Source organism: Somniosus microcephalus, chromosome 7 (genome assembly GCF_052327205.1).
Source record: "Somniosus microcephalus isolate GS21.2 chromosome 7, FLI_Smic_1.0, whole genome shotgun sequence".
In the NCBI taxonomy this organism is placed as follows: domain Eukaryota; kingdom Metazoa; phylum Chordata; class Chondrichthyes; order Squaliformes; family Somniosidae; genus Somniosus; species Somniosus microcephalus.
The window spans coordinates 141,056,420-141,081,891 of NC_140993.1; the positions used below are offsets into that span (position 1 = coordinate 141,056,420).

Below are 25,472 nucleotides of genomic sequence, written 5' to 3' on the forward strand. Positions count from 1 at the left end.
ATCTGAGTCTAGATTATTGGACAATAACGTGATTACCAGTCCTGCATGATGCTAGCTTGGCCAGGATCATTTTTACGAATATATTGTAATTCCGTCGCCACCAACAAACAGGATAATTTTCTATTTTAACAGGGTTAAAAAAAAAAACTTGGTTTTCAATAGTGCCTCAGTTTTAAGGTCTCATCTAAAGACAACACCTCTGACAGTGCAGTACTTCCTCAGTGCTGCACTGAAGTGTGATCCAAGATCATAGAACCATAGAATGGTTACAGCACGGAATGAGGCCATTCAGCCCGTGCCGGCTGTCTGCAAGAGCACCTCAGCTAGTCCCACTCCCCCGCCCTTTCCCCGTAGCCCTGTAAATGTTTTTCTTTCGGTACTTATCCAACTCCCTTTTGAAAGCAGTGATTGAGTTTGCCTCCGCCACCCTTTCAGGCAGTACATTCCAGATCCTAACCACTCGCTGAGTAAAAAAGTTTTTTCTTATGTTGCCTTTGGTTCTTTTGCCAATCACCTTAAATCTGTGTCTTCTGGTTCTCAACCCTCCTGTCAATGGGAACAGTTTCTCTCTATCTACTCTGTCCAGACCCCTCATGATTTTGAACACCTCTATCAAATCTCCCCTCAATCTTCTCTGCTCCAAGGAGAATAACCCCAGCTTCTCCAGTCTGTCCACACAACTGAAGTCCCTCATCCCTGGAATCATTCTCGTAAATCTTTTCTGCACCCTCTCTAAGGCCTTCACATCCTTCCTAAAGTGTGGTGCCCAGAATTGGACACAGTACTCTAGTTGAGGCCAAAGCAGTGTTTTATACAGGTCCATCATAATTTCCACACTTTTGTACTCTATACAGGTAGACTATCCTTTATCCGAAAACCTTGGGACCAGCTGTGTTTCGGTTTTCGGAATTTTTCGGATTTCAGAAGGTTTTCATCTCCGTATCTGACAACAAACACTGTTGCTTAGCAACAGCTTGTAAACACTCGGGCCCTGCCTTGGAAGCGTCTGTGAAGCTGTTGCTAAGCTACAGAGACTCTTTCCACAGCCTGACTGTTTAAAAAAAATGCTAGGGGAAGTAAAAAAATGCTAGGGGAAGAAAAAAAACCTAACCAAACGGCTGCTGATTTCTGCCGTTAGATCGAGGTTTCCGGCTCCCCCTGCTCCGTATCTGAATTCTTTGACTTAGCGGGGGTCTGGGGCTCGACTGCCGCCGCCAGTTGTGGGAAAGCCGGATATCGGCTGACCCCTACACTAAGCTGGCCCGCAAATCAGGTTGGGGGGGGGGGCGGTGGAGAAAAGACTATCGGACGGGCCGCTGTATTGTTGGGTTCACTCTCCCGGTACCTCCTTCACACTGCCCGGCTCGGCCTGCAATCTCCTACCCAGGAGGGAACTCTGTGACCCTCTGCCCTGCTCACAGGGAAAGGCTGAGCTCCCAGTCCACTCCTGTCATGTTTGGCGCCACTCGGGTCATGTCGTGCGCACGACTTACGCTCCACGAAAAAACTTTCGGTTTTCAGTTTTCGGAAGTGCGGATAAAGGATAGTCTACCTGTACCTCTATTCATGAAGCCCAGGATCCCGTAAGCCTTTTTAACTGCTTTCTCAACCTGCCCTGCCACCTTCAACGATTTGTGCACATATACCCCCAGGTCTCGCTCGTCATGCACCCCCTTTAGGATTGTACCCTCTAGTTTATATTTCCCCTCATTCTTTCTACCAAAATGTATCACTTCACACTTCGCTGCATTAAATGTCATCTGCCACGTGTCCGCCCATTCCTCCAGCCTGTCTGTCCTTTTGAAGTCTATCACTATCCTCCTCACTGTTCACTATACTTCCAAGTTTTGTGTCATCTGCAAATTTTGAAATTGTGCCCTGTACACCCACATCCAAGTCATTAATATACATCAAGAAAGCAGCGGTCCTAGAACCGACCCCTAGGGAACACCACTGTATACCTTCCTCCAGTCCGAAAAACAATTGTTCACCACTACTCTCTGTTTCCTGTCACTTAGCCAATTTTGTATCCATGCCACCACTGTTCCCTTTATTCCATGGGCTTCAACTTTGCTGGCAAGCCTATTATGTGGCACTTTGCTGAACGCCTTTTGGAATTCCATGTACATCATGTCAACAGCATTGCCCTCATCAACCCTCTCTGTTACCTCATCAAAAAACTCGATCAAGTTGGTTAAACACGATTTGCCTTTAACAAATCCGTGCTAGCTTTCCTTAATTATGTGCTGAAGTTTGTAGTGGGGCTTGAACTCGGCGAGAGTGTATTTGACATGAAGAATTTTGTGCCATGATACCGTGACTCACCACTCAGCTGTATAGAATATATTCTCGCCTATTTTGACTAAAGGGTGCATCAGGAAGACTCAATACATGAGATATAGAATGCAAGAGTAAAAGTCCAAATACCTCCAATAATAAGTTGAGTAGAGTGTTTTGACACTTATTCAGAAGGCACAGATCTTCCCTTTTGTAGGAAACCTCCCTATCTTGTTTGCACCTGGAAGCACATTGAAGAGTGTTTAATAAATAGGACTTACTCGCTCAAAGGAAAGCATGTTGCATGGCAGTTGCCTGTATCTGCTAAGGCTCTTGGAGATGCATTCCATTGCATGCTTATCCTCAGAAAATGGATTAAGCACCTAACAGCTCACGTTAAGGTTTACTGGGCCAGTCAATAGGCTAGTACCAGACCATGGATGTTAGACAACTCATAAGCTTCCAACATTAGTATCACTGCCTGTCTTGGTAATGTAAGCATCATGATGGCTAGTTAATCAAAGTCAGCTATTCACTTGGAGATGATAGTGATAACTAATGCAAGCAACGAACTACTTTTATAATTGTGTGAGACTGATGACTGTAGTGTACCTAGTTGGGTGTCAGCATTGGCATCGGGGTCATAATTGATTCAGAGGTGCTTTGACTAAAGCCAAAGGCTGCACTCTTCAGAGTAATACCAATACTACAATGTTATCAATTGAAGACCGAGACCAGTTAGCTCTATTGGGATCAAATCGTGAGAACCTATGGTTGAGGAGATTAATGCTATAGAACTTATTTTGAGTTCCAGATGCCTTCTCCTTTGACTACAAAGTTGGAGTATGAGTTTGCTCCGACAGCAAATCTTTGGAAGACTGTTCCCAATTAGATGGCTTTAGGCAGTTGTCATGAGCATGTGCCATTAGAAAGGATCCATGACATTTGATGGAAATCTTAAAACCAAGAGTTAGTGCAGGCAAGAACAAACCAACCAAAATTGAAGCAGACCCCAGTAAGCTGAGGGACTGTAGTGGCATCGGGGTGTGCTGTTGCTGGAAAGGCTGGCATTTATTGCCCTGAGAAGGTGTTGATGGGCCTTCTTCACAACTGAGTTCCTTGCTAGGCGACTTCAGAGTGCAGTGAAGCGTCAAGCACTTTGTTGTGGGACTGGAGCCACATATAGCCCAGACCAGGTAAGGAAAGCAAGTTTCCTTCCCTAAAGGACATTAGTGAACCAGTTGTTGGGTTTTAGGACAATTCAACAGCTGCATACAGAGAGCTGATGTAATGAAACTTGAACTCTCCAATGTACTGAACAACATACAAGACTTGTCAATAAGAGAAAGAAAATTGAGGCTTCATCTAGAATAAAGTTGTGGATGAAGGTCACGAGGTGTACAGTGCAGAATTTGTAAAATACCTTTGACTTCCCTTGTGAAGATGAAAAATTTGTACGTGGAAAGAATGAAATTATTTTATTTGCTTAAATGCCTGCCTGGATTTTCATATATAAAGTCCCCTAATGGTGTAGACAAGCAATTATCTGTTTGCAGTATTAGTAATGATGCATTTCTACATGCAGGATGATGCAGAAGTGACCAAAGCTTTTGAGGAGAGCACACAGACAGCATCACAACCAAGAAACATTCCATCCCCTGGTCAATTGGACCCAGAGGCACACATCCCTGTTATTAACTTAGAAGATGGGACCAGACTGGTAGGAGAAGAAGCCCCCAAAAATAAAGATTTGGTGGAATGGCTGAAAGTTCACCCAGCTTATACTGTGGACATGCCTAGTTATGTACCAGTAAGTACAGCAATACAGATATTTACATGATAGTGTCCTAAGAATACTATCTGCTTACCATAAAAAAAATGGTGTACGATTGCACTAGCAGCTATTTTTATACCAAATGACAAACACCCCAAGTTTCCAGATTATAACTAGGCTTTCCAGTTTTTGCTATTTTGAACTATATTTTATGCTGATTTTGTTTTTGTGACTGCTGTTTACAGTAAGGAGAAAGTACATTTTGTTTTTGAAGGGAATAAAATTCAATAGAAATATGTTAACTTTCATCTCAGAAGCTCATTCCAAACATGGTGTAAATCTATGCAGTAATTGTGTGTCCCCATTAATCTGAAGAAAGCTCAAATAATCTAAATCAAATTTTTTTTAAAACTTTTGTTCCCATGTTTTATTTGCTTTGTAGTCTTAAGACGGAGTCAGTCACTTTCAAGCTTTTATTTCTGGGACATCCCATACAAATAGTAAGCATCCCTGGGAACTCCCATCCAAACTTTCAAAAGATGGTGTAAACTACCCACAGGAAAGCTATGCTATACTTTCAGAAAATATTTATTACTGTAAAACAAACAACATGTTAGTAAGTTAACAATTATAGAAAAAAAACAGTAGAGTACAGAATTTAGGACATATTTCTTAAGGCTAAAGGGATCAAGGGATATGGGGAGAAGGCAGGGACAGGGTACTGAACTTGGATGATCAGCCATGATCTCATTGAATGGTGGAGCAGGCTCGAGGGGCCGAATGGCCTACTCCTGCTCCTATCTTCTATGTAGGACAATCTGCTCACAGTACACAGCATGACCAGCTGTAATCAAAAATCTGATGACCTTGCAGACACCGAGGATCTAGTTTGGAGAACCTATGGTGTAACCAGAAAGTCAAATCCTGACTAACATGAAGGTGGGAAACTCGCTACTTTTTGGCTGAGGGGCCACTGTTCTAAACGGTAGATTACTTGAGAGTTGCTCTCAGAAACTCACCATAAGGTTTATATTTAATAGCAAATATGGCTTATATACGTAAATAGTGAAGAGATCCAAAAGCTTTAAATCATGAACCCAGTTTGTAAAGTGCTTTGGGGTGGCCTGAGGTCGGGAAAGGCGCTATATAAATGCAAGTCTTTTTATTTAGCACTACAATGTGTGAGCATTTAAAAACAGAGAGAGCAACCCCTCCAAAGCAAGACTAATTGCTGCACTTTTTTATTCCACCCACCCCACACACCTGTAGTAGCAGAGAAACATGTCTGCAGTTTAGTTCCATATACAAACAATGACTGACTGGCAAAGACCATCTGTTCCATGCAGCCTGTCCCACACAATAGTGATACCTTGTGTATCACAAAATATACACTCTCCACCCCACCCCAAACCATGGGATCTCCCGGGAGAGGCGACAAACCAAATAAAAACCCAGGCCAATTTGGGGGGGGGGGGGAATCTGGAAAATTTCTCTCCGACCCATCAAAGCGATCAAAACTAGTCCAGGAGATAACTCTGGCCCTGAATTCTCTGTAGTACCTACCTTTAGTAAGAGGTGATCTCCCCAGCCAGAAACGGGTTCAGCTCTCGCTTGAAGGAATTCAGCGAATCGGCGTCCACCGCACGAGACAGCAGCCTGTTCCAGAGCTCTACTATTCTGAGAAAAGAACCACCTCCTGACATCAAACCTAGATCTGAGCTTGTATAACTTAAAATTGTGACCCCGAACCCTCTTTAATCTATTTAATTGGAACAAACTGTCAACTGGAACATAATCTATTCCCTTCATTATCTTATAAACCTCAATCAGATCACCCCTAAGTCTGTGCTTCTCGAGAGTGTAGAGTCCCAACTCTCTCAGCCCATCTTGATAACTAAGATGCTTTATACTGGGAATTGGCCTAGTGGCCCTCCTCTGCACCCTTTCCAAAGCCTCAGTATCACTCACCATGTGAGGAGACCAAAACTGGACACAGTATTCCAAGTGATGCCTGACTAAGGTCTTGTACAAGGACAAAATATAAGATGTAGCATTCCCTGTTATAAGCCTTGCATCAGGTGTTTAAATAAAATTCCACTGTTCTCATAATAGACATGCTGTGACAGTTCACTAAGCTACTGTTTACCTACAGTCTGCTAACAATGCAAACACTGAAGCATTCCACTGATGTAAAATTATGCTGAGTTTTCAAGTTTGCCACATTTTTCATTCACTAGAGCTGTAATTTCCTGGGCAGTTTAATTTGATCCTAAGATTTTGCATTCATCTGTAGCACAGAAGCCATTTGTGTATATGACTAGTAATAATTAGCTAACTCAGCCAATTAATGTTGATGGCTTCCATTTAATGAGTTGAAGCTGTTTTCCATTCCGACCTCTGATTCATCTAGCTGCTAACATGGCCATTTACCAAATTAAATTCGCCATACTCTCCAATTATGTATCTCGAGATGGTTCAGTGGGACAAAAAAATCACTTCATGCAATCCTACTATCCAGTTTCTTCAGTCCTGCTCTGAAGACTTGGAGTTTGTAATCTTTGCTTACCCTACCCAGCTCCTCCACCTCTATGTTGGAGATCACTTTGTACCTTTTCTGTATTATGTAGAGCAAATTCCTGTACAATATTCTGCACCTTCTCTCGCTCAATGTGTAGATTTGTGGAAATTGTTCATTTGCAACAAAATGCAAAAGCATGATTTTTTTCACTTTCCCAGAGCCATTAAGGGTTATATTTTTATGAAATGTCTAATTCTGTGTTTAATTGAGTAAATAGTGATTCAACAGAACAGAACTTCCACTGAAATGCATTGCTTATGACTTTCTCATCAAATAAATAAATGTAATACAGTAGAACATTTGCAAAAATCTGCTCTTTGTATATTTCTAAGATGGTATTTATAGAAATTCTAACCATATAAATTTATTTTCACAGGACTGTGAATAGTTTGTTTAAATGTGCATGATCCCAAATGACACGAGTGAACTTGTTTGACTATTTTTCCCTTTCACAGAAGAGTGGAGAGGTGCTTTTGACCCCATTTCAAAAACCTAAACAGAAAAGGCATCGCTGTAGAAATCCTAACAAACTGGATGTTAACACTTTGACAGGAGATGAAAGAGTGCCTGTTGTTAATAAAAGAAATGGGAAAAAGGTATGGTTATGTAAATTTACGAGAGAGAACTGGTAATCTGATTGGCAAGAACTCAAGTCACTTTAGCCAATTTATGCTTTGTGTCAACACTGAAATCAACTTCCCTTTTACATTACATTGAAGTTTCAAGATAATTAGCACAGCTATCAGAACAGTGCAAAAGCTGATGTGCTAATATCTGTTTTAAGCCAGCCATATGTACAGTAGCAGATAAGTTTTTATTAACTAAACTTCCCAAAGTGCTTTGCATCCAATGAATTACTTTTGAAGTGCAGTGACTATTGTGTGTGCAAACATGACACACTTTGTGCATAGCAAGATCCCACAAACGCCAAATGGGATCGATGACCAGTACTCCATTTTTGGTAGTGTTGGTTGATGAGAAATGTTGGCAGGATATCGGGAGGGCTCCCTGCTCTTCTTTGAATAGTGCCATCAGATTGTTTTCATCCACCTGAACAGCCAAACAGGACATTAAGTTAGCATTGAATCGAAAAGACAGCACTTGTGACAATGCAGCATACTCTCAGTACTGCATTAATGCTTAAGTCCCGGAATAGAGCTTGAACAGGTGACTTTTTGACTCCGGGGTGAAAGTCCTACTAACTGAGCCCAGCTGACGGGGTATTCCTAATTTTTGGATATTTGATTTTTGTCAATTGTTTTAGCAGGTGTAAATTTTAAATAAATTGAAACCAGTAGGTTTAAACAACCTAGGAATAAATAGTAAACATAACATTTATAAGCCAAACCTACCGTGGGATATGAATTTTCTTTTGGTGTAGAATGTTTTTGTGGACATTTTGTAATATTTATAATGGAAAGTAGTCTGTTCCCCGTCTGCATTTCTGTGGCTATTTCATCGTAATCTTTTTTTAAATTTTAGTTTAAGATTTAACTGGCTTAAGTGTACAGTTGATCAGCTGATTAACTTTGTATAAAAATGCTATTTTGGTCATTTATATATCTTTAACATCTGTGGTCTGAAACCTATTGAACAGCATGGCGATCTTTATTTTGATGGGGTGTACAAGTGAATTCTTTCTAAATTACCTTGTGTAAGTAAAAAGCTCAAGAAAATGTGTCTTGTAATCCTGTTTTAAACTGAAAATCTAAAGATGCTGAACAAGCATTTTTTAATCTTGGTTTTTATAACTCAACTGTTATTTGGGGGGGGGAATTAATTTCGGCATTATGAAAATCCACATGATGGAGCTGTTGGAGATTATTGTGCATATTAAGTTTTTTTTTCCATAATCAACAACCTCATTTCTTTATCTGTGTAGAGATGATCACTGTAGTTTTGGAACATGGTAACTTGTATTAAGGCCTTTTCATATTTCCAGTGGCAATTAGTTATTTTTTTTTTTACAATGGTTTGGAAGCGCTGCATTTTCTTAGTAAACTCCCCAAATGGAAGCATTTTTCAATGAAGTAAGATATATAAAGAATATGTGTATTCAACATTTAGGTAATAAATCACAAAGCAAAGTTATACACTACCCAAGGCATTAATACTTTTTTTTCCAACTATGTTAGATGGGTGGTGCCATGGCCCCACCAATGAAAGACCTGCCCAGATGGCTTGAAGAAAATCCTGAGTTTGCTGTTGCACCTGATTGGGCTGATGTTGTCAAGCAGTCTGTAAGTGTGGCTATTCTTGTCATGAGTCAGTCTTAACAAAATAAGATGAATGTATTTGAGAATCTGTATAGAATAAGGCAGGACACTCAGGCTATGTAAAATGTATTGTCTTTCGACTTTGGGAATGGAGATTTGTTTCAGTGTACATTCAGCAAAGATTAATTATTTAGTGGGTAACTCAGTTTGTATGCCGGATCAATTAAAGTTATATCAGGTGACTGCACTTTGCTTTTGTGAACTAAATTGTAGCACACCACAATTGATTTGGTTACAAATGCCAAAAGCTCACTTTAAAATGCCAATCTCAGTTAGATTGCATTATGTAAAACAATGTCAAGATTAGTTTATGATAGCAAAATACTGCGGATGCTGGAAATTCGAAATAACAACAGGAAACGCTGGAAAAACTCAGCAGGCCAGGCAACATCCGTGCAGAGAGAAACAGTTAACGTTTCAGGTCGAAACCCTTCTTCAGAACTGAGAAAAAACAGGAAATTAAACAGATTAAAAGGCAAGTTTGGGGGCTGGTAAATGGGGGAGGGGATGAAAGAACAAAAGGGAAGGTCTGAGAGGTGAAGAGACATTAAGAGGTATTCAAGGCGAGACGATGATAATAGGACAGGTAAAGAGACAAAGGATGGCTCTCGATGAAGTGTGAAATGTGCTGGCAGAATGAGAGACAACTGCCATGTGGGAGAGAAAAAAAAGGAAAAGGCACAAACCAAAGGTGTGGATAAAAAATATATAAAAATATAATAGGGGCCGAGGTTATGATGTGAAATTGTTGAACTCAATATTGAGTCCGGAAGGCTGTAAAGTGCCTAATCGGAAGATATGGTGCTGTTCCTTGAGCTTACGCTGAGCTTCCGTGGAACAATGCAACAGGCCGTGGATGGTGAGGTCTGAGTGGGAATGGAGCGGTGAATTGAAATGACAGGTGACCGGAAGCTCGGGGTCACCCTTATGGACTGAACGGAGGTGTTCCGCAAAGTGATCACCCAATCACCCAGATTGAGTGACCGCTTTGTGGAACACCTCCGTTCAGTCCGTAAGGGTGGCCTCTTGCATTGTTCCACGGAAGCTCAGCGTAAGCTCAAGGAACAGCACCTCATCTTCCGATTAGGCACTTTACAGCCTTCCGGACTCGATATTGAGTTCAACAATTTCACATCATAACCTCGGGCCCTATTATATTTTTTATCCACGCCTTTTGGTTTGTGCCTTTTCCTTTTTTTTCTCTCCCACATGGCAGTTGTCTCTCATTCTGCCAGCGCATTTCACACTTCATCTAGAGCCATCCTTTGTCTCTTTACCTGTCCTATTACCATCTCGTCTCGCCTTGAATGTCTCTTCACCTCTCAGACCTTCCCTTTTGTTCTTTCATCCCCGCCCCCATTTCCCAGCCCCCAAACTTTCCTTTTAATCTGTTACATTTCCTGCTTTTTTATCCTCAGTTCTGAAGAAGGGTTTTGACCTGAAACGTCAACTCTGTTTCTCTCTCCACGGATGTTGCCTGGCCTGCTGAGTTTTTCCAGCGTTTTCTGTTGTTATTTCAAAATTAGTTTGTTTGGTAGTATGATTTTGAATTGTAAAGTCCACAATATGGTTCATAAATTCTGGCATAGATTATGGGCTGGATTTTCATGGAGCCATCAGGCGGGGTTTCAGGCGTGTCAGGGGTGGGGGGGAAATCCCGAATTTGGGGGTCCCGACACCATCCCGCCCAAAACCCCGCCCCACGTAAGTTTCAGGGGCGGCAGGTACCCGCCCCACACTGGGACCCGCCGAAACCAGGTGGAAGGGATTAGTGCCAATTAACTGCCTGTTAACAGGTAACAGGCAGTTTTTAGCCTAATCCCTATTTTGAGGGGTTTCGTGTGGGTTTCCCGACAGCTCCAAACCACGCCAGGTTAGAGCAGGCGGGCCGTCGGGTTGAAGGAGTTGGAGGGGTCGTGATGTCGGTGCTCAGGTGAGTGATGGGTGCATGAGTGTAAAGGTAAGTGTGTTTGGTGCGTCTAAAGTGTGTAAAGAACTTTTACTTACCTGTACTTACCTTAACAGCCTTTCTTCCTGTAGCCGTCGGGAGCGCATCACTCAGCCGGAACTGAAAGCTGAATGGCTGCGATCTGTGAAAAGTGACAGCCTTCAGCTTTGAGTGCCGGTGACAGTTCTAACCGAGTCTGTGGAGAAGGACTCATGTCAGAACTCAGACTGTCAGTGTTTGACAGCTTCAAACAACTGTGAAACACTGATATTTCATCTGTCAAGAACTCTTGACAGATGAAATTGCAGTCTGTGACGTCACCTGTTGCCGGGTGGCTCTTAATTGGCCTGCTGAGCCCGCTGGACGGGCTCAACAAGGTCAATCAAGGGAAAATCGTGCGGATTGGCCGGAGGTCGAAGTAGGCAGATCAAAAACCCGAAAGGGGAAGTCCCGCCTTCTTCCCGACAGGTTAAGAACATAAGAAATAGGAGCAGGAGTCGGCCAATCGGCCCCTCGAGCCTGCTCCGCCATTCAATAAGATCATGGCTGATCTGATCCTAACCGCCAATCCACTATCACAGAACCATCTCCTGAATCTAACAGAATTAGACACACGAAATAGGAGCAGGAGCAGGCTACACGGCCCCTGGGCCCACTCCGCTATCCACAGGGCCATGACCGATCCGAACCTAGACTCCTGTCCAAATTCCTGCCCGCTCCCCGTAACCCTTAATTCCCTTTACTTCTAGGAAACTGTCTATTTCTGTTTTAAATTTATGTAATGATGTAGCTTCTACAGCTTTTTGGGGCAGCATATTCCATGGACCTACCACCCTCTGAGTGAAGTAGTTCCTCCTCATCTCAGTTTTGAAAGAGCAGCCCCTTATTCTAAGACTATGCCCCCTAGTTCTAGTTTCACCCATCATCGGGAACATCTTCCCCGCATCCACCCGATCCGACCCCTTCACAATCTTATATGTTTCAATAAGATCGCCTCTCATTCTTCTGAACTCCAATGAGTAGAGTCCCAATCTACTCAACCTCTCCTCATATGTCCATCCCCTCATCCCCGGGATTAACCGAGTGAACCTTCTTTGTACTGACTCGAGAGCAAGTATGTCCTTTCTTAAGTATGGACACCAAAACTGTATGCAGTATTCCAGGTGCGGTCTCACCAATACCTTGTACAACTGAAGCAATACCTCCCTATTTTTATATTCTATCCCCCTAGCAATGAAAGCCAACATTCCATTGGCCTTCTTAATCACTTGCTGCACCTGCATACTAACCTTTTGAGTTTCGTGCACCAGGACCCCCAGATCCCTTTGTACTTCAGTACTTTCCAGTTTCTTGCCATTAAGATAATAACTTGCTCTACGATTTTTCCTGCCAAAGTGCATAACCCCTCACTTTCCAGTATTGTATTCCATCTGCCAAATCTCTGCCCACTTACTTAGCCTGTCGATGTCCCCTTGCAGGTTTCTTATGTCCTCCTCACTCACTACTTTCCCTCCCATCTTAGTATCATCTGCAAACTTTGATATGTTACACTCGGTCCCCTCCTCCATATCGTTAATATAGATTGTAAAGAGTTGGGGACCCAGCACTGACCCCTGCGGAACACCACTAGTTACTGATTGCCAGTCTGAGAATGAACCATTTATCCCAACTCTCTGCCTTCTGTTAGATAGCCAATCCTCTATCCATGCCAGAATATTACCCCCAATCCCGTGATTTTTTTATCTTAAGCAATAATCTTTTGTGTGGCACCTTGTCAAATGCCTTTTGGAAGTCTAAATACACTACGTCCACTGGTTCCCCTTTATCCACCCTATACGTTACTTCCTCAAAGAACTCCAGCAAATTTGTCAAACACGACTTCCCCTTCATAAAACCATGCTGACTTTGTCCTATTAAATTATGATTATCCAAATGTCCTGTTACTGTCTCCTTAATAATGGACTCCAAAATCTTACCTACCACAGATGTTAGGCTAACCGGTCTATAGTTTCCAGCCTTCTGTCTACTGCCCTTTTTAAATAAGGGTGTTACATTAGCAGTTTTCCAGTCTGCCAGGACCTTTGCCGAGTCCAGGGAGTTTTGGAAACTTATTACCAATGCATCCACAATCCCTACTGCCACTTCCCTCAAGACCCTAGGATGTAAGCCATCAGCTCCAGGTGATTTATCCGCCTTGAGTCCCATTATTTTACCGAGTACCACTTCCTTAGTGATTTTGATTGTGTTTAGCTCCTCCCCCCCTTTAGCCCCCTGTTTGTCCAGTGTTGGGATATTCTTAGTGTCTTCTACTGTAAAGACTGATGTAAAATATTCATTGTGTTTTTGCCATCTCCATATTTCCCACCATTAATTTCCCGGTCTCATCCTCTAAGGGACCAACAGAATTAGACACACAAAATAGGAGCAGGATCAGGCTACACGGCCCCTGGGCCCGCTCCGCTACCCACAGAGCCATGACCGATCTGAACCTAGACTCATGTCCAAATTCCTGTCGGTTCGGGAAAATCTACCCCTATGTTTCTATTTCCACGAGTTATTATAATACTTGATGGATATTTTTGGATTTTAGGTTTTCTCTACACCACTCACACTTACATGAACTCTTATTTTCACTTGTGCTGTTAATGGTGTTTGTTGATTGACCCAATATATGTTAAATTATGTTGGAAAGGGGCATTAGTTGGTTGTCCCTAATGGTTTGACTGTGATTGGCTTCCCCCAAGTGTTTGGCTGAGTTGAGTGTTGGTGGAATTTGGATTTGAAGTAGTCCAGTACCCTTTTGTAGTTACTGCAGACCAAAATGTTTGCTTTTTGATGCACACAATTTTGGCATATAATAAATTGTACAGCTGTGTCTTTAAAGTCGTGAGTTATATTCGTGCAAAATCTAAATTTGCTTTTGAAGCTATAAATTAATCATGAAGAGCCCTTGCTGATTGTGCACTTAGGATTCATTACAATGACACTGCTGTTGCTTTTTTCAGGGTTTTCTACCAGAGTCCATGTTTGACCGTGTTCTCACTGGGCCAGTTGTTCGAGAGGAGGGAGCAAGTAGGAGAGGGAGAAGGCCTAAAAGTGAGATTGCCAAAGCTGCTGCGGCTGCTGCTGCTGCTTCAGCCTCAGGAATAAACCCACTACTGATGAACAGTCTTTTTGCTGGAATGGATCTAGCAAGCCTGCAGAATTTACAGAACCTGCAAAGTCTTCAGTTAGCTGGATTGATGGGCTTCCCATCAGGCCTTGCTACAGCTCCTACAGGAGGAGATGCAAAAAACCCTGCTTCTTTACTACCACTGATGCTTCCAAGCATGGCAGGGCTGCCCAATATGTTTGGACTTGGAGGCTTGTTAAGCAACCCCTTGACTGCTACAGCTAGTACTTCTTCAGCAACATCGGGTCCAAGTGAAACAGAAAGTGGCATTTCATCTAAGACAGAAAATGATAAAGAAAATGATAAAGAAAATGAAGATAAGGAAATAAACAGTGCTGAATCTGCAGTTGATTCTAATAATGCAAGTTCAAGCTCTTTCACAACTGCTACAACCACTGGACTATCCAACAACCCTCTTGCTTTCAACCCATTCTTGCTTTCCACTATGGCTCCTGGATTATTCTACCCATCTATGTTTCTTCCTCCTGGACTGGGAATGACCTTGTCTGGTTTTCCTCATACTACACTGGCTGGACTACAGAGCACAATGAGCTCAAGTGATGATAAAGAGGATAAGACAGATGGCAAAACTGAGGAGAGCAGTTTCATTGAAGGAGAAGCCAATTCAGATGACAGTGATCCTGTGAGAAGCCCCAGTAAACCAGCAGATTCTTCCCTTGTGGAAGATGAATTGGCACAGGCGACAGGGTTGGACTCAGTTGAGGGAGAAGAGGAGGAAGATGAGGATTAATTACATTTCCAGTTACTTAAGTGTTTTAAAACTCTTCAAGTTGTAGTCCTACTGTTTACATATTCATTAAATGTCCACACATAGTTTTTTAAGCTATCTCTGTAACATAGTGTAGCAAAGTTCCAAGTCATGTTATGCAGATGTCGAAGATGTCTTGGTCATAAGTATTATGCAGTGCATTATTTATTATCCTAGAAGCGATATCAAGTTCAAAATTGTGTCTGAATTTAAGGAATGAAGTTAAAACAAATGCTCTGCTTTTCGTTTTTTCACCAATGGTAATTTGTGATACGCAGCAAACTTCAATCATGGCATGTGATTGTTAGTGACCGAAGCAGTTTCTGCTCATAAAGGAATAATGAAGATGTATATTTAACATTGCTGTGAAGAGCACAGATGGACAAAAGTCATTGTAGAACATATCATGCCTATAGATTTGACTGTATATAGAGTCCACACTGACAATCCCCACGATAGTGTGAAGGTCTCACTCCAGAGGCACAGCAATAACTTGGCAGCTGTTGAATGTTTTTTTTAAAAAAAAATCTGGACAATAAAACACCTAAAGGGTGACCATAATTTCTGACTTAAACTACAGTTGATTTGCATTGTCTCATGATTTTTTTTTTCTTGTAATGCACTGTTATAAACAAAATTCAGGTACATTTCTCTAAAGAAAGGACTTTGTTACTTTAGCCACAAAGCTAAACAGCATTACCTCAGTTCTACTAGCATTGAAGTTTACAAACATGACTTTGTAAATGTATGTTTTCTTTGTTGTGATGTTTTTAAAAAAATTTTGAAAACTGCTATCATGTAAGATAAGATGTAAATTGCTGCCAACTGTAGTAACGATGCTTTTAATAAAAGTGACCCATGATATGCAGTGACATGTACTGTAGAACAAGCAAAAGTCTAGAGAAACCAAATTATGATTGGTATTCACTAGTTACATTGCTTAGTAGCAATAGAAACACATACCATATTCTGGCTCCTGGAAAGTTTTTTTTGGTTTTATTGGTGAAGTAAATGTTTACAAATGGACAATACATGTACTTAAAATACAAAGAAATTTAGCTTTATTATTAAACCAATTCAGTATTAGGCATTCTGGTTTCATTATGTTCTGTTCTACTCTCTTCACCTGTTAAAAATGCTGATGGTATACTGCACAGCATTATCATAACCATTATGTTTGTAGAAGCAAAAGTCATGATCCGTCAGCTTAAACTGCCTTTCTCACTCAGCAGGCAGCACATTGTGTGGCCCGAAGCACCAAATATGGTGTAAGCTGTGGATGAGCCTAGGGCTGTAATAAAAACGAGTGGGGTGGGGGAAATCCCCACTACATTATGTTGCAATGCTATCCTTTTACCACTGTTGCATAGCAGCAGCAGGTGGAATTAATCAATTCAGATAATGAAAAATTCTGTTATCAGTGATTTTAAATTTGGTTAGCTTTAGTCCAATTTCCAACAGATAGAACCCAAAACATACAATAACCTGCTTGAAGAACCACCTTTGAAATTGTAATGCAGTATTTCTTGTGTGATGTGAGTTACAGGTTTTTTGCAATCAGTGAATAATAAATCCAGTATTGCAGCTTTCAAAAGGAGTTGTTATGTTTGGGAGTGTGAAATTGTTTGGGATTTTGACTCCTGGAAATCTGTCCCTTGTATACAGATGTTAAACATTTCTTGCTAAATCTGAGTTGTTTGACCATACATTAAACTATATACCCAGTACAATTTATTCAAGTCTTTTATGTGTTCACCAGTAGTCAGCAGAGTTATATGCATGAGACATATCTGTGTTACACTTTTATCTCGCTTCACATTGCCATCTAATGCTTCTCTATATTAAAAAAAACTATTGCATCTTTGGTAAATATGCTAAAACCTTAAAAGGGGAGTAAATTCGAGCAATAATGAATTTATTCATTTTAGTATATTCACTTTCATTTTTCAGCTGCTGTCAATGCTTCTCCTCTGTTTCTTCTCCAATCACTTGGACTTTTGAGATTTTTCCTTCTAAGAAATTAGGATTTAATTCATAAAGCAGTACTCTGGCATAAAGTTAAAACATGGTGAGTGGGAGGGGTAAGTACATAAGAATTACGAGCAGGAGTAGGCCATACGGCCCTTTTGAACCTGCTCTGCCATTCAATGAGATTGTGGTTGATCTTCGACCTCAACTCCACTTTCTCGCCCGATCCCCACGTCCCTTGATTCCACTAGAGTCCAAAAATCTATCTATCTCAGCCATGAATATACTCAAAGACTCAGCATTCACAGCCCTTTGGGGTAGAGAATTCCAAAGATTCACAATCCTCTGAGTAAAGAAATTCCTCCTTATCTCAATTTTAAATGTCAGACCCCTTATCCTGAGACTATGCCCCCTAGTTCTAGACTCTCCAGCCAGGGGAAACAACCTCTCAGTATCTACCCTGTCAATCCCTCTCAGAATCTTATATGTTTCAATGAGATCACCTCTCATTCTTCTAAACTCCAGAGAGTATAGGAGCAATCTGCTCAATCTCTCCTCATAGGACAGCCCTCTCATCCCAGGGATCAATCTAGTGAACCTTCGTTGCACTGCCTTTAAGGCATGTATGTCTTTCTCAGATAAGGAGACCAAAACTGTGCACAGTCTTCCAGTTGTGGTCTCACCAAAGCCCTGTACAATTGTAGTAAGACTTCCTTACTCGTGTACTCCAACCCCCTTGCAATAAAGGCCAACATGCCATTTGCCTTCCTAATTGCTTGCTGTAGCTGCATACTAACTTTGTGTTTCCTGTACGAGGACACCTAAATCTCAACACCAACATTTAATAGTTTCTCACCATTTAAAAATATTCTGCTTTTCTATTCTTCCTACTAACGTGAGTAACCTCACATTTCCTAACATTATACTGTATCTACCACCCTATTGCCCACTCACTTAACCTGTCTATATTCCTTTGTGTCTTCCTCACGGCTTACTTTCCCACCTAGCTTTGTATGATCAGCAAACTTGGATACATTGCACTTGGTCCCTTTATCTAAATCATTAATATAGATTGTAAATAGCTGAGGCCCAAGCACTGATCCTTGCGGCACCCCATGAGTGACAGCCTGCCAACCGCAAAATAACTCATTTATCCCTACTCTGTTTTCTGTCCGTTAACCAATCCTCTATCCATGCTAATATATTTCTCCCAACCCCATGAGCCCTTACCTTGCAAATGTCTTTTGGAAGTCCAAATATACTACATCCACTGGTTCCCCTTTATCTACCCTGCTAGTTCCATCAAAAAACTCTAATAAATTTGTTACACACAATATTCCTTTCATAAAACCATGTTGACTCTACCTAATCATATTAGGATTTTCTAAGTGCCCTGTTACCAATGCCTTAATAATGGATTCCAACATTTTCCTGATGACTGATGTCAAGTAGATAGAGAAATATTAGATGGTTCAACCTTGAAACTGATAAATACAGCTCTGAATAGAGGCCACTCTGAAGAATTTCTCTTTTAGGTACTATGGGGCAGGTACAGTTTCTAACATGTTCTCCATATATAAATAGCCTGTTGTCCCAAATGGAAAAACTACCAAGACACTAATCCCTTAAGAATTTTGTGCTATACAGGAGCCATGCAACTCTACTGTATTTTTCTCCTGGTATTGCCATTAAGTTTAGCACACTAGGGAAGAGTTACTATGTTGCTTTTCAGAACTTGCAATTTTGAACATTCTGCAAATCATCGCTACCAACTTTGTTTCTTTTTGTTACTCTGTCAATTCATTTAAGACCTTCAAGACCACTTCTGTGAATTATCCTCGACTCTGGCTGATGCTGAGACCCAGCTTCCAGTAACATGCTGTTGGTGCTTTTAACCTTCTGGATTGAATAATCTGAGCCAGGCTATAGCTTGTCATTATCACTACTTTGGTCAGTAATAGTTGCAATATTAACCCAGTATCAATGCATGTGATTTGTTCCCCTACTGGTTTGTGGGTAAATGCACTGCATCTTGTAGAACTAAACCAAATAGATTTTGCTGAATTAGCTGATCTGTGCCACATGCCCTTAGACTACAAAGGAGCAAAGTCAGCTAAGGTATCTGCTCCTGATTACTCTCTGTGACCCCCTGCTGGAAAGTGTGGATGTCAGGCGAGGATGGAATCTGGCTTCGCTCTGCCGACACTCCCTATCTAAGCTCATGCATTAAGAATGGCTACTTGGTCAAGGCAATCCTTGTGCAGTAGAACATAGGAACAATAGGCCATTCAGCCCCTCGAGCCTGGTCTGTCATTCAATTGGATCGTGGCTGATCTGTACCTCAACTTCATCTAACCGACTTTGCTTCATATCCCTTGATAACAAAAAATATATTGATCTCAGTCTTGAAAATATCAATTGACCCAGCCTATACAGTCTTTTAGGGGAGAGAGTTCCAGATTTTCATTTCATTTGAATGAAAAAAGGCTTTCTGATTTCTCTCTGAAATGATCAAGCTCTAATGCCCCCTTGTTCTGGATTCCTCCACTGGAGAAAATAGTTTCTCGGGGTGATTTTCTCAATGGGGAGCTTTTGGAGACGGGACTCCCACTTGTTGGGTTTCAGTCCCGCCTCCATCAACTTCTGGCCAACCCACGCTATGTTCCCTTGATTGACCTTGTTAAGCCCGCCCAGCGGGCTTAGGCCAATTAAGGGAAAGCCAGTTGCAGAGAACATCAACGTATGATGTTTCATCTGTCAAACATTTTTGACAGATGCATCGTCATCGTTTGACAGCTCTGTGAAGCTGTCAAACAGTGACATTCTCTGTAGTTTGATGATGGTCTTGATCAAACTTCTTTCTTTTACAGAAATGAGATGGTTGCTGCATTGGAGAATGCAACGGCCATCTGTCATCTCCAACACGAAGGTCCGAGACTCTCCACGTACAAGCCTGCAGGAAGAGACAAAGGTAAGTACAGTTTTACTAACACTTTGCACTTACCTCAGATACTCACCTCTACACTCTTGCACCCATCACTCACCGCCAAAGCACACTTTTGCACCCAACCCCCGCAGACCCAGTACTCGCCTCGCTGACCTGGCGGGTTTCAGAGACTTCAGGAAGCCTGCAATTGTGAGGGCAAAAAGGGGATAATCCTATTTTCTGCCTGTTAACAGGCAGTTAATAGGCTTTAATCCCTTCCTGCCTCCAAGGAGATGGGACCTGGCGCGGGACGGCTACCCGCCTCCTGGCAAGATGGCATGGAGGTGGGTTAGGCACCTGCCCCCAAATTCTACCATTTTCCTGGCAGTCCCACCTCCATACCCGCTTCCCCAGGGCTGGCAAAATTGCCCCCTCTACCCTATCAAATCTCTATTTTAAGGACCTTCTAAATTCAAGGGAATTCCAATACAAACCAAATTTATGCTACCTGTCCTCAATTTAGCCCTTTAAACAATGGTAATTTTGTAAGAAATGGGGAGGGGAGGCTAGCAAAATCGTGTACATTTTGTCACAGGAGCTGGCCTTGCATTCCTGGCAAAATACAAATTCTCAAAGGATTAACTAGACAATTGCAGCAGAGGGCAAGTGCCAGCAGAACCAAGCCTGAAACTGCTCTCTTTCATGAGCACTTTCCAGCAGGGTTTATAGCATAGCAATCAGGAGTTAACTGAAATTTGCTATATATCTGCAGAAACTACTATTGAGAGATAACAATATTGGTCTAATTGTGCTTGGAAGTGTTAAAAAAAAAAAAAAAAAGTACTTATATCTGAACTGATTTGTTTGAATCCTATGTCAAAAAATATATCTTTATCACTGCTCTTGGTATCTTGTATCAGAAGTATTTTTGAAAGGAGATATCCACTTGTCACTATTGAGGGATCCTGCCACTTTCAGACTAGAGGTTAGAAACATTTCCCTCCCCAAACATTCAATAGGACAAAAGCCACAGGGTTTCCTGGTCTTGAAAAATTGTGTTCTGGGGAGAAAATACAACAACAATAACAACTTGTATTTATGTAGCGCCTTTAATGTAAAAAGTCCCAAGGCACTTCACAGGAGTATTATAAGACAAAAACTGTTGACACTAGGATTTTTTACCCTTGAAAACAGGTGATCGAGAGCAGACCTTCTACAAGTAGGCAACGTATTAAACAGAATAGGTAACATAAATCAGGAGCACAATTTCAAGGTAGGCCAAGGTACTAAAATTAGTGAAAAAGCAATAAGGAAGAATTACTTGGTACTAAAAGTGATCAATACAAAATGGCTTTCTAAGTAGCAGATTGGAGGTGAAAACCTTGGATTTATTCAGAGCCAGGTGAATGAGATGGTGGAATGCAAGCTTTTTAATTCTGGGTGAGTGAGTTAAAGTGGGACAAATCCCTCACTATTGACCGTGCGTAGTAGAAGTTTCCCAGCAGAATCAATTGAGGAATATAAGGGTTGCCCTGCTGCTGGGACCATGAAAGTGATCAATGAAAGTACCTATGACCAGGATTGAATAATAAAGGAGTAGAGGCTGACCGTCTGCAGTTTACTCAATTAGCTTTGGAATTTGGGAGGAATTTTGAAGAATATCCTTTCAAAATATTTAATAAATGAAGTGGCGCCCATCTTAGAGCAGATTCTGGAAGGAATAGATTTGGTGATTTGGCTTTTTTGTTTTGTTCATGGACATTTAAAATACAGAAAGGAGATCTTGGAATATGAAATAGGATCACGGAATAGAATATATTTAGAATTTGAGCTGGTTTATTAAACCTATGATCAAATAGAGAATTGAGTAATGGTTAATGGCATAATTTGCATAGATAGGTCTAAATCACCAGCTCAGTCACGTGCTGCATCAACTCACATGTTTGGGGTGAAAGCATCAATCTTCAGCTGTTGTTCTTTGCCTTATAATCGCATAGTCAACTACTATTGGAACACCACCTCCCTGTCATACAGCTGAACTATATAATCACAGCATTGTATGGCATCAGAGACAGAGATGAGTGTTCTTTTATGGGAGCTTCTAACACTGCAGCTAATGCACCAGCAGTCAGTGCAGCACTGATCATTTTTTTTGAAGACGACAGCTGTACAAAACTTGGAATTGATCTTTGACTTTTCTCAGAAAAGCTGAATCTCTTGGTTCATGGCAATTTCTTGTACTCGTGCTACTTATGCAGACATCTACTAAATAGTTTGTGGGACACTGGTTCATTTTCTCTTGATCTGGCCAGAGGTCATAATTTCTAGAGTACCCATGGTCATAGAAGAGAGGTGCATTTCATTGGTCTAATTCTTTGAAAGGTTACTCTATATACTTTATGGTCAAAGTGAATGATCCATTCTTCATTTGTTCAACATTCATTCACACTTAAATAGGAATTGTTATATATTGGGAAAATTGCTAAAAGAATACTTTGAGGAAAAATAGATCTATGTTCTATAATTCTTTGAAAGTTGATTTGCAGTATTTGAAAAGTATAGGTGAAGTTTCACATTTGCTTAAGCATTGATGCTATTGTCCTCTGCTCATATTTCATAGCACTTCAGTAATTACATGCTGCCTTTCAGCCAGTTTGGCTCTGGTGATAAACTGCAGTTTTAACATGTGTTGAATGCCACTGATCCTTTCCAGTAACCAATACCAACAGGTGCTTACACTGCCTTCTGCCACAACATAAAATATGTGAAGTCAGCTCCAACCTTGCCATAAGGCTCGATGTGATCCATTTGCTGAAAGGCTACGTTAGCAAGAATCTTGCAACGTCAGTTCCTCTAGCTGCGGAAAGACTTTGGATTTTGCCAAAAAGCATACATATGACTGCACAGGGTTGACATCACTAGTAGGATAGTTTCAGGAATGAGGCATTGGCTGAGCAGTGCTGCAAGCAAATTTTAGTGATTAAGAAGTAGGTGTCTGAATCATCTGCATAATTTCTACCTTTAGTTACAAGCCTATTCAACTTATGGGTTCTGCACTTCCCAACACAAATATCTAGAGCAAGCTGACAGATGCTGCAATGATTTGATCACTTCAGTTGCCTTGTGCTCATCAGTGGATTTCATCCTTCTCAAACCCTTCAAAATCCTTCACAAAATAAAAAGTAATGTTTTAACTAAAGAACCAAACACCCTCCCCAAGACAGTGGACATCCTTTACATGCCCTCTATTACAAAGGTTGTCTTATGACATACAACATCTTTCTTAAAATGGTCACCATAGTGTCTAGCTGTTATGCTGGCCTATAGGGCAGTGATATGAGTATTCATGAAATGTGATTGTGCTGTGTTATTCAAAGTAGTTACCCCAGCAGAGTTAAGCATATATGAACTCCAATGGTTTTCTCCATGAGCAACAAATAGAATTTTCCCCATCTTTTCAATAGATGAAGAGATGGGGTAGTTCCCCCTTCAGAGGCGCTGATAAATGCAAGAAATTGGACCTAGCATCCCTATGTCCCTGACTTTCTTCATGTTAAGTCTGTGAATTATTTAGTTAATTAAAACACAGACTAATGAGTAACAATAAAAACAGGTCTTTACTGGTTGGAGGTAGGGACTATACTGAATACAAGATTACTGCACAGTGCTTATATACCGGTGTGTTCACCCCTGGTATTACGTCTACAGCAGCCTGAGAAAGTAGTACATCTCTTAAGGTGGAACAGGCTTAAGCTCTCTTAAGGTGGAACAGGTTACATACACAACACTCCTCCCTTCTTAGCTTTATAGTCATCCCCCCATTTAACATAACGTAATAACATATATACATATATAACTTCATGTTTAACGTAACATATCACAGATTCAGTCTCTGCGGAAAACAGTTCACAGATTCAATCTCTGTGGTGTAGTCGGTTCACGTTACTCATTCAATAGTCCTTTCATGGATTTAACAGCTTGAACTTCCGAACTGATTTGGCTCCGTTCGGAGGGACCACGTGTGTGATCTGGTAGAGGTGATAATGGTTCAGATGGGTCATCTTCTGTTTTTACTTTTCCTTTTCTGCTTCTTGGAGACTCTCTGGGCTCCATTGTCAGCTGCCACAGCTGCCAGCTGCATGCGCAGTTCCTCCTTCTCTTCCTCCTGTTTCCGTCGTAGAGCCAGCTTCTCCCGATGTTCCGTAGACTTTTGGTGCTCCTCCATGATTTCTGCACTTTGGGAGTCGAAGTTACAAGCTGGGCAGGACAGGACATCGTAATATTCGGTGTCGTCCACCAGGTCATGGTAATATTCGGTGTCGTCCTGAGCTAGACCAGTGAGAGGGTCGTCTATTTCCTCCATACCCAGCTGGACGTTAGCCAGCTCTTGTTCCAAATCCAGACATCTTTCCTGAAGAGACTTCTTCATGTGTACCTCTGCATCCAGCTTTTTCTGGGCTTTCAGCAAGTCGTTTACTAGTGACCTCATTTGTGATTTTAATACTTCAACTTCCTTTGGAGATTGATTGATCGGACTATGCAATCCCTCCACCGGAGCAGCTGTTTCAGCGGTCTGTTGTTCTACATTGACGTGAGTCAGCGTACTTTTGGCATCCAATGGCTGCTCTGTTGCAGTCGTTTCAGTCTGTGTCGTCACATCAGCCATCTCAATGACTTTTGAGAGCTCCGAACCCTTTTCCTTTGAAGATCGCCGCTCGTGTTCAAGTTTTTCCCATTTCAGAGTCTTGTCCCTCAGCATATGAAGGAGTTGGCTGACCGTTAACTCTTCTGACACCAGGTTATGGCACGCACCTTCAGAACCTGAATCAGCTTTGATTCGTTCGGCCTCCTCGCGCAGATGGTTGGTGTGCTCCTGCTCCATTTTCTCCATCAGTTGCTTCTGTTGACTTTCCAGATTCTCCCACTCTGTAACAAAGAACTTTTTTATTTCATTCATCTCTTGCTCAAAACGGCGAATCATTTGTTCTAATTGCTGTTGTAGTTTGAAATGGAGTTGAGTTCAAGCCCAGTGTCCCTCAAAAATGTGCATATCAGTAGACTTGACAGACTCAGAATTCTCTGTTAAACTATGTTGTTGTTGCTCAGTGGAATTCTGTGCTGAAACTTTGTCTTTTGCACATGGGTTGGTCTTACCATCATCAGTTCTAGAGTCTGGGCTGATTATCTGCACCGAGTTCTCACTCTTTATGGCTTTTAGCGAATGCCAGTCCATATTTATGTTTCTAAACCACTCCCGGCCTAGTAGTGGTGGACCTCCCTCCGGTAGCACATATAAGTCCATTATTTGACTTCCTTCGCCCTTGTTGGCCACTGCAACCTTTATTGTCCCGATGGGGTACACTCTCTGCCCCGTGTAGGTTGTCAATATAATCTCCGTATCCTGTAGGGGAATATGTTGGAATAACCTTCTGTAATCTTTCTTATTCATGACCGACAATGCCGATCCAGTGTCCAATTCCATTTTTACTTGGACTCCTTCTATCTGAAGAGTAACCCAAATTGTCTGGAGGTCTGCACCCTTACCAACGTTGAGTACCCTTAAGCTAGCCAGTTCAATACTGCTTGCGTCTGAATCGGACTCCTGTTCGGCCACCTTGTGTACCTTTGCGTATTTCCCTTGCGGTGACTTCTTGTTGCTGGTCTTCTTCGCTGACCTGCATACTCTAGCTATATGTCCAAGCCTACCACAAGTTCTACATTCTTGGTTTTTAAACCAACACTGGTTCTGATCATGCGTTGTCTTTCCACAACGATAACATTTGC

The 25,472-nt window shown here is 41.6% G+C and overlaps 1 protein-coding gene across 6 annotated transcripts in view; it reads left to right on the forward strand.

The window, feature by feature from the left end:
• chd7 (chromodomain helicase DNA binding protein 7) overlaps window positions 1-15,884 on the forward strand; it is a 328,856-nt gene extending 312,972 nt beyond the window's left edge. For all 6 annotated transcript variants that reach the window (XM_085993014.1, XM_085993016.1, XM_085993015.1 and 3 more), the window contains 4 exons: window positions 3,863-4,087; window positions 7,085-7,225; window positions 8,765-8,869; window positions 13,859-15,884. In XM_085993014.1, the coding sequence (XP_085849140.1) occupies window positions 3,863-4,087; window positions 7,085-7,225; window positions 8,765-8,869; window positions 13,859-14,776 (1,389 nt within the window). In that variant the 3' untranslated portion in view covers window positions 14,777-15,884. The remainder of the gene's footprint in view (window positions 1-3,862; window positions 4,088-7,084; window positions 7,226-8,764; window positions 8,870-13,858) is intronic.
• The last annotated feature ends 9,588 nt before the right edge of the window (window positions 15,885-25,472 follow it).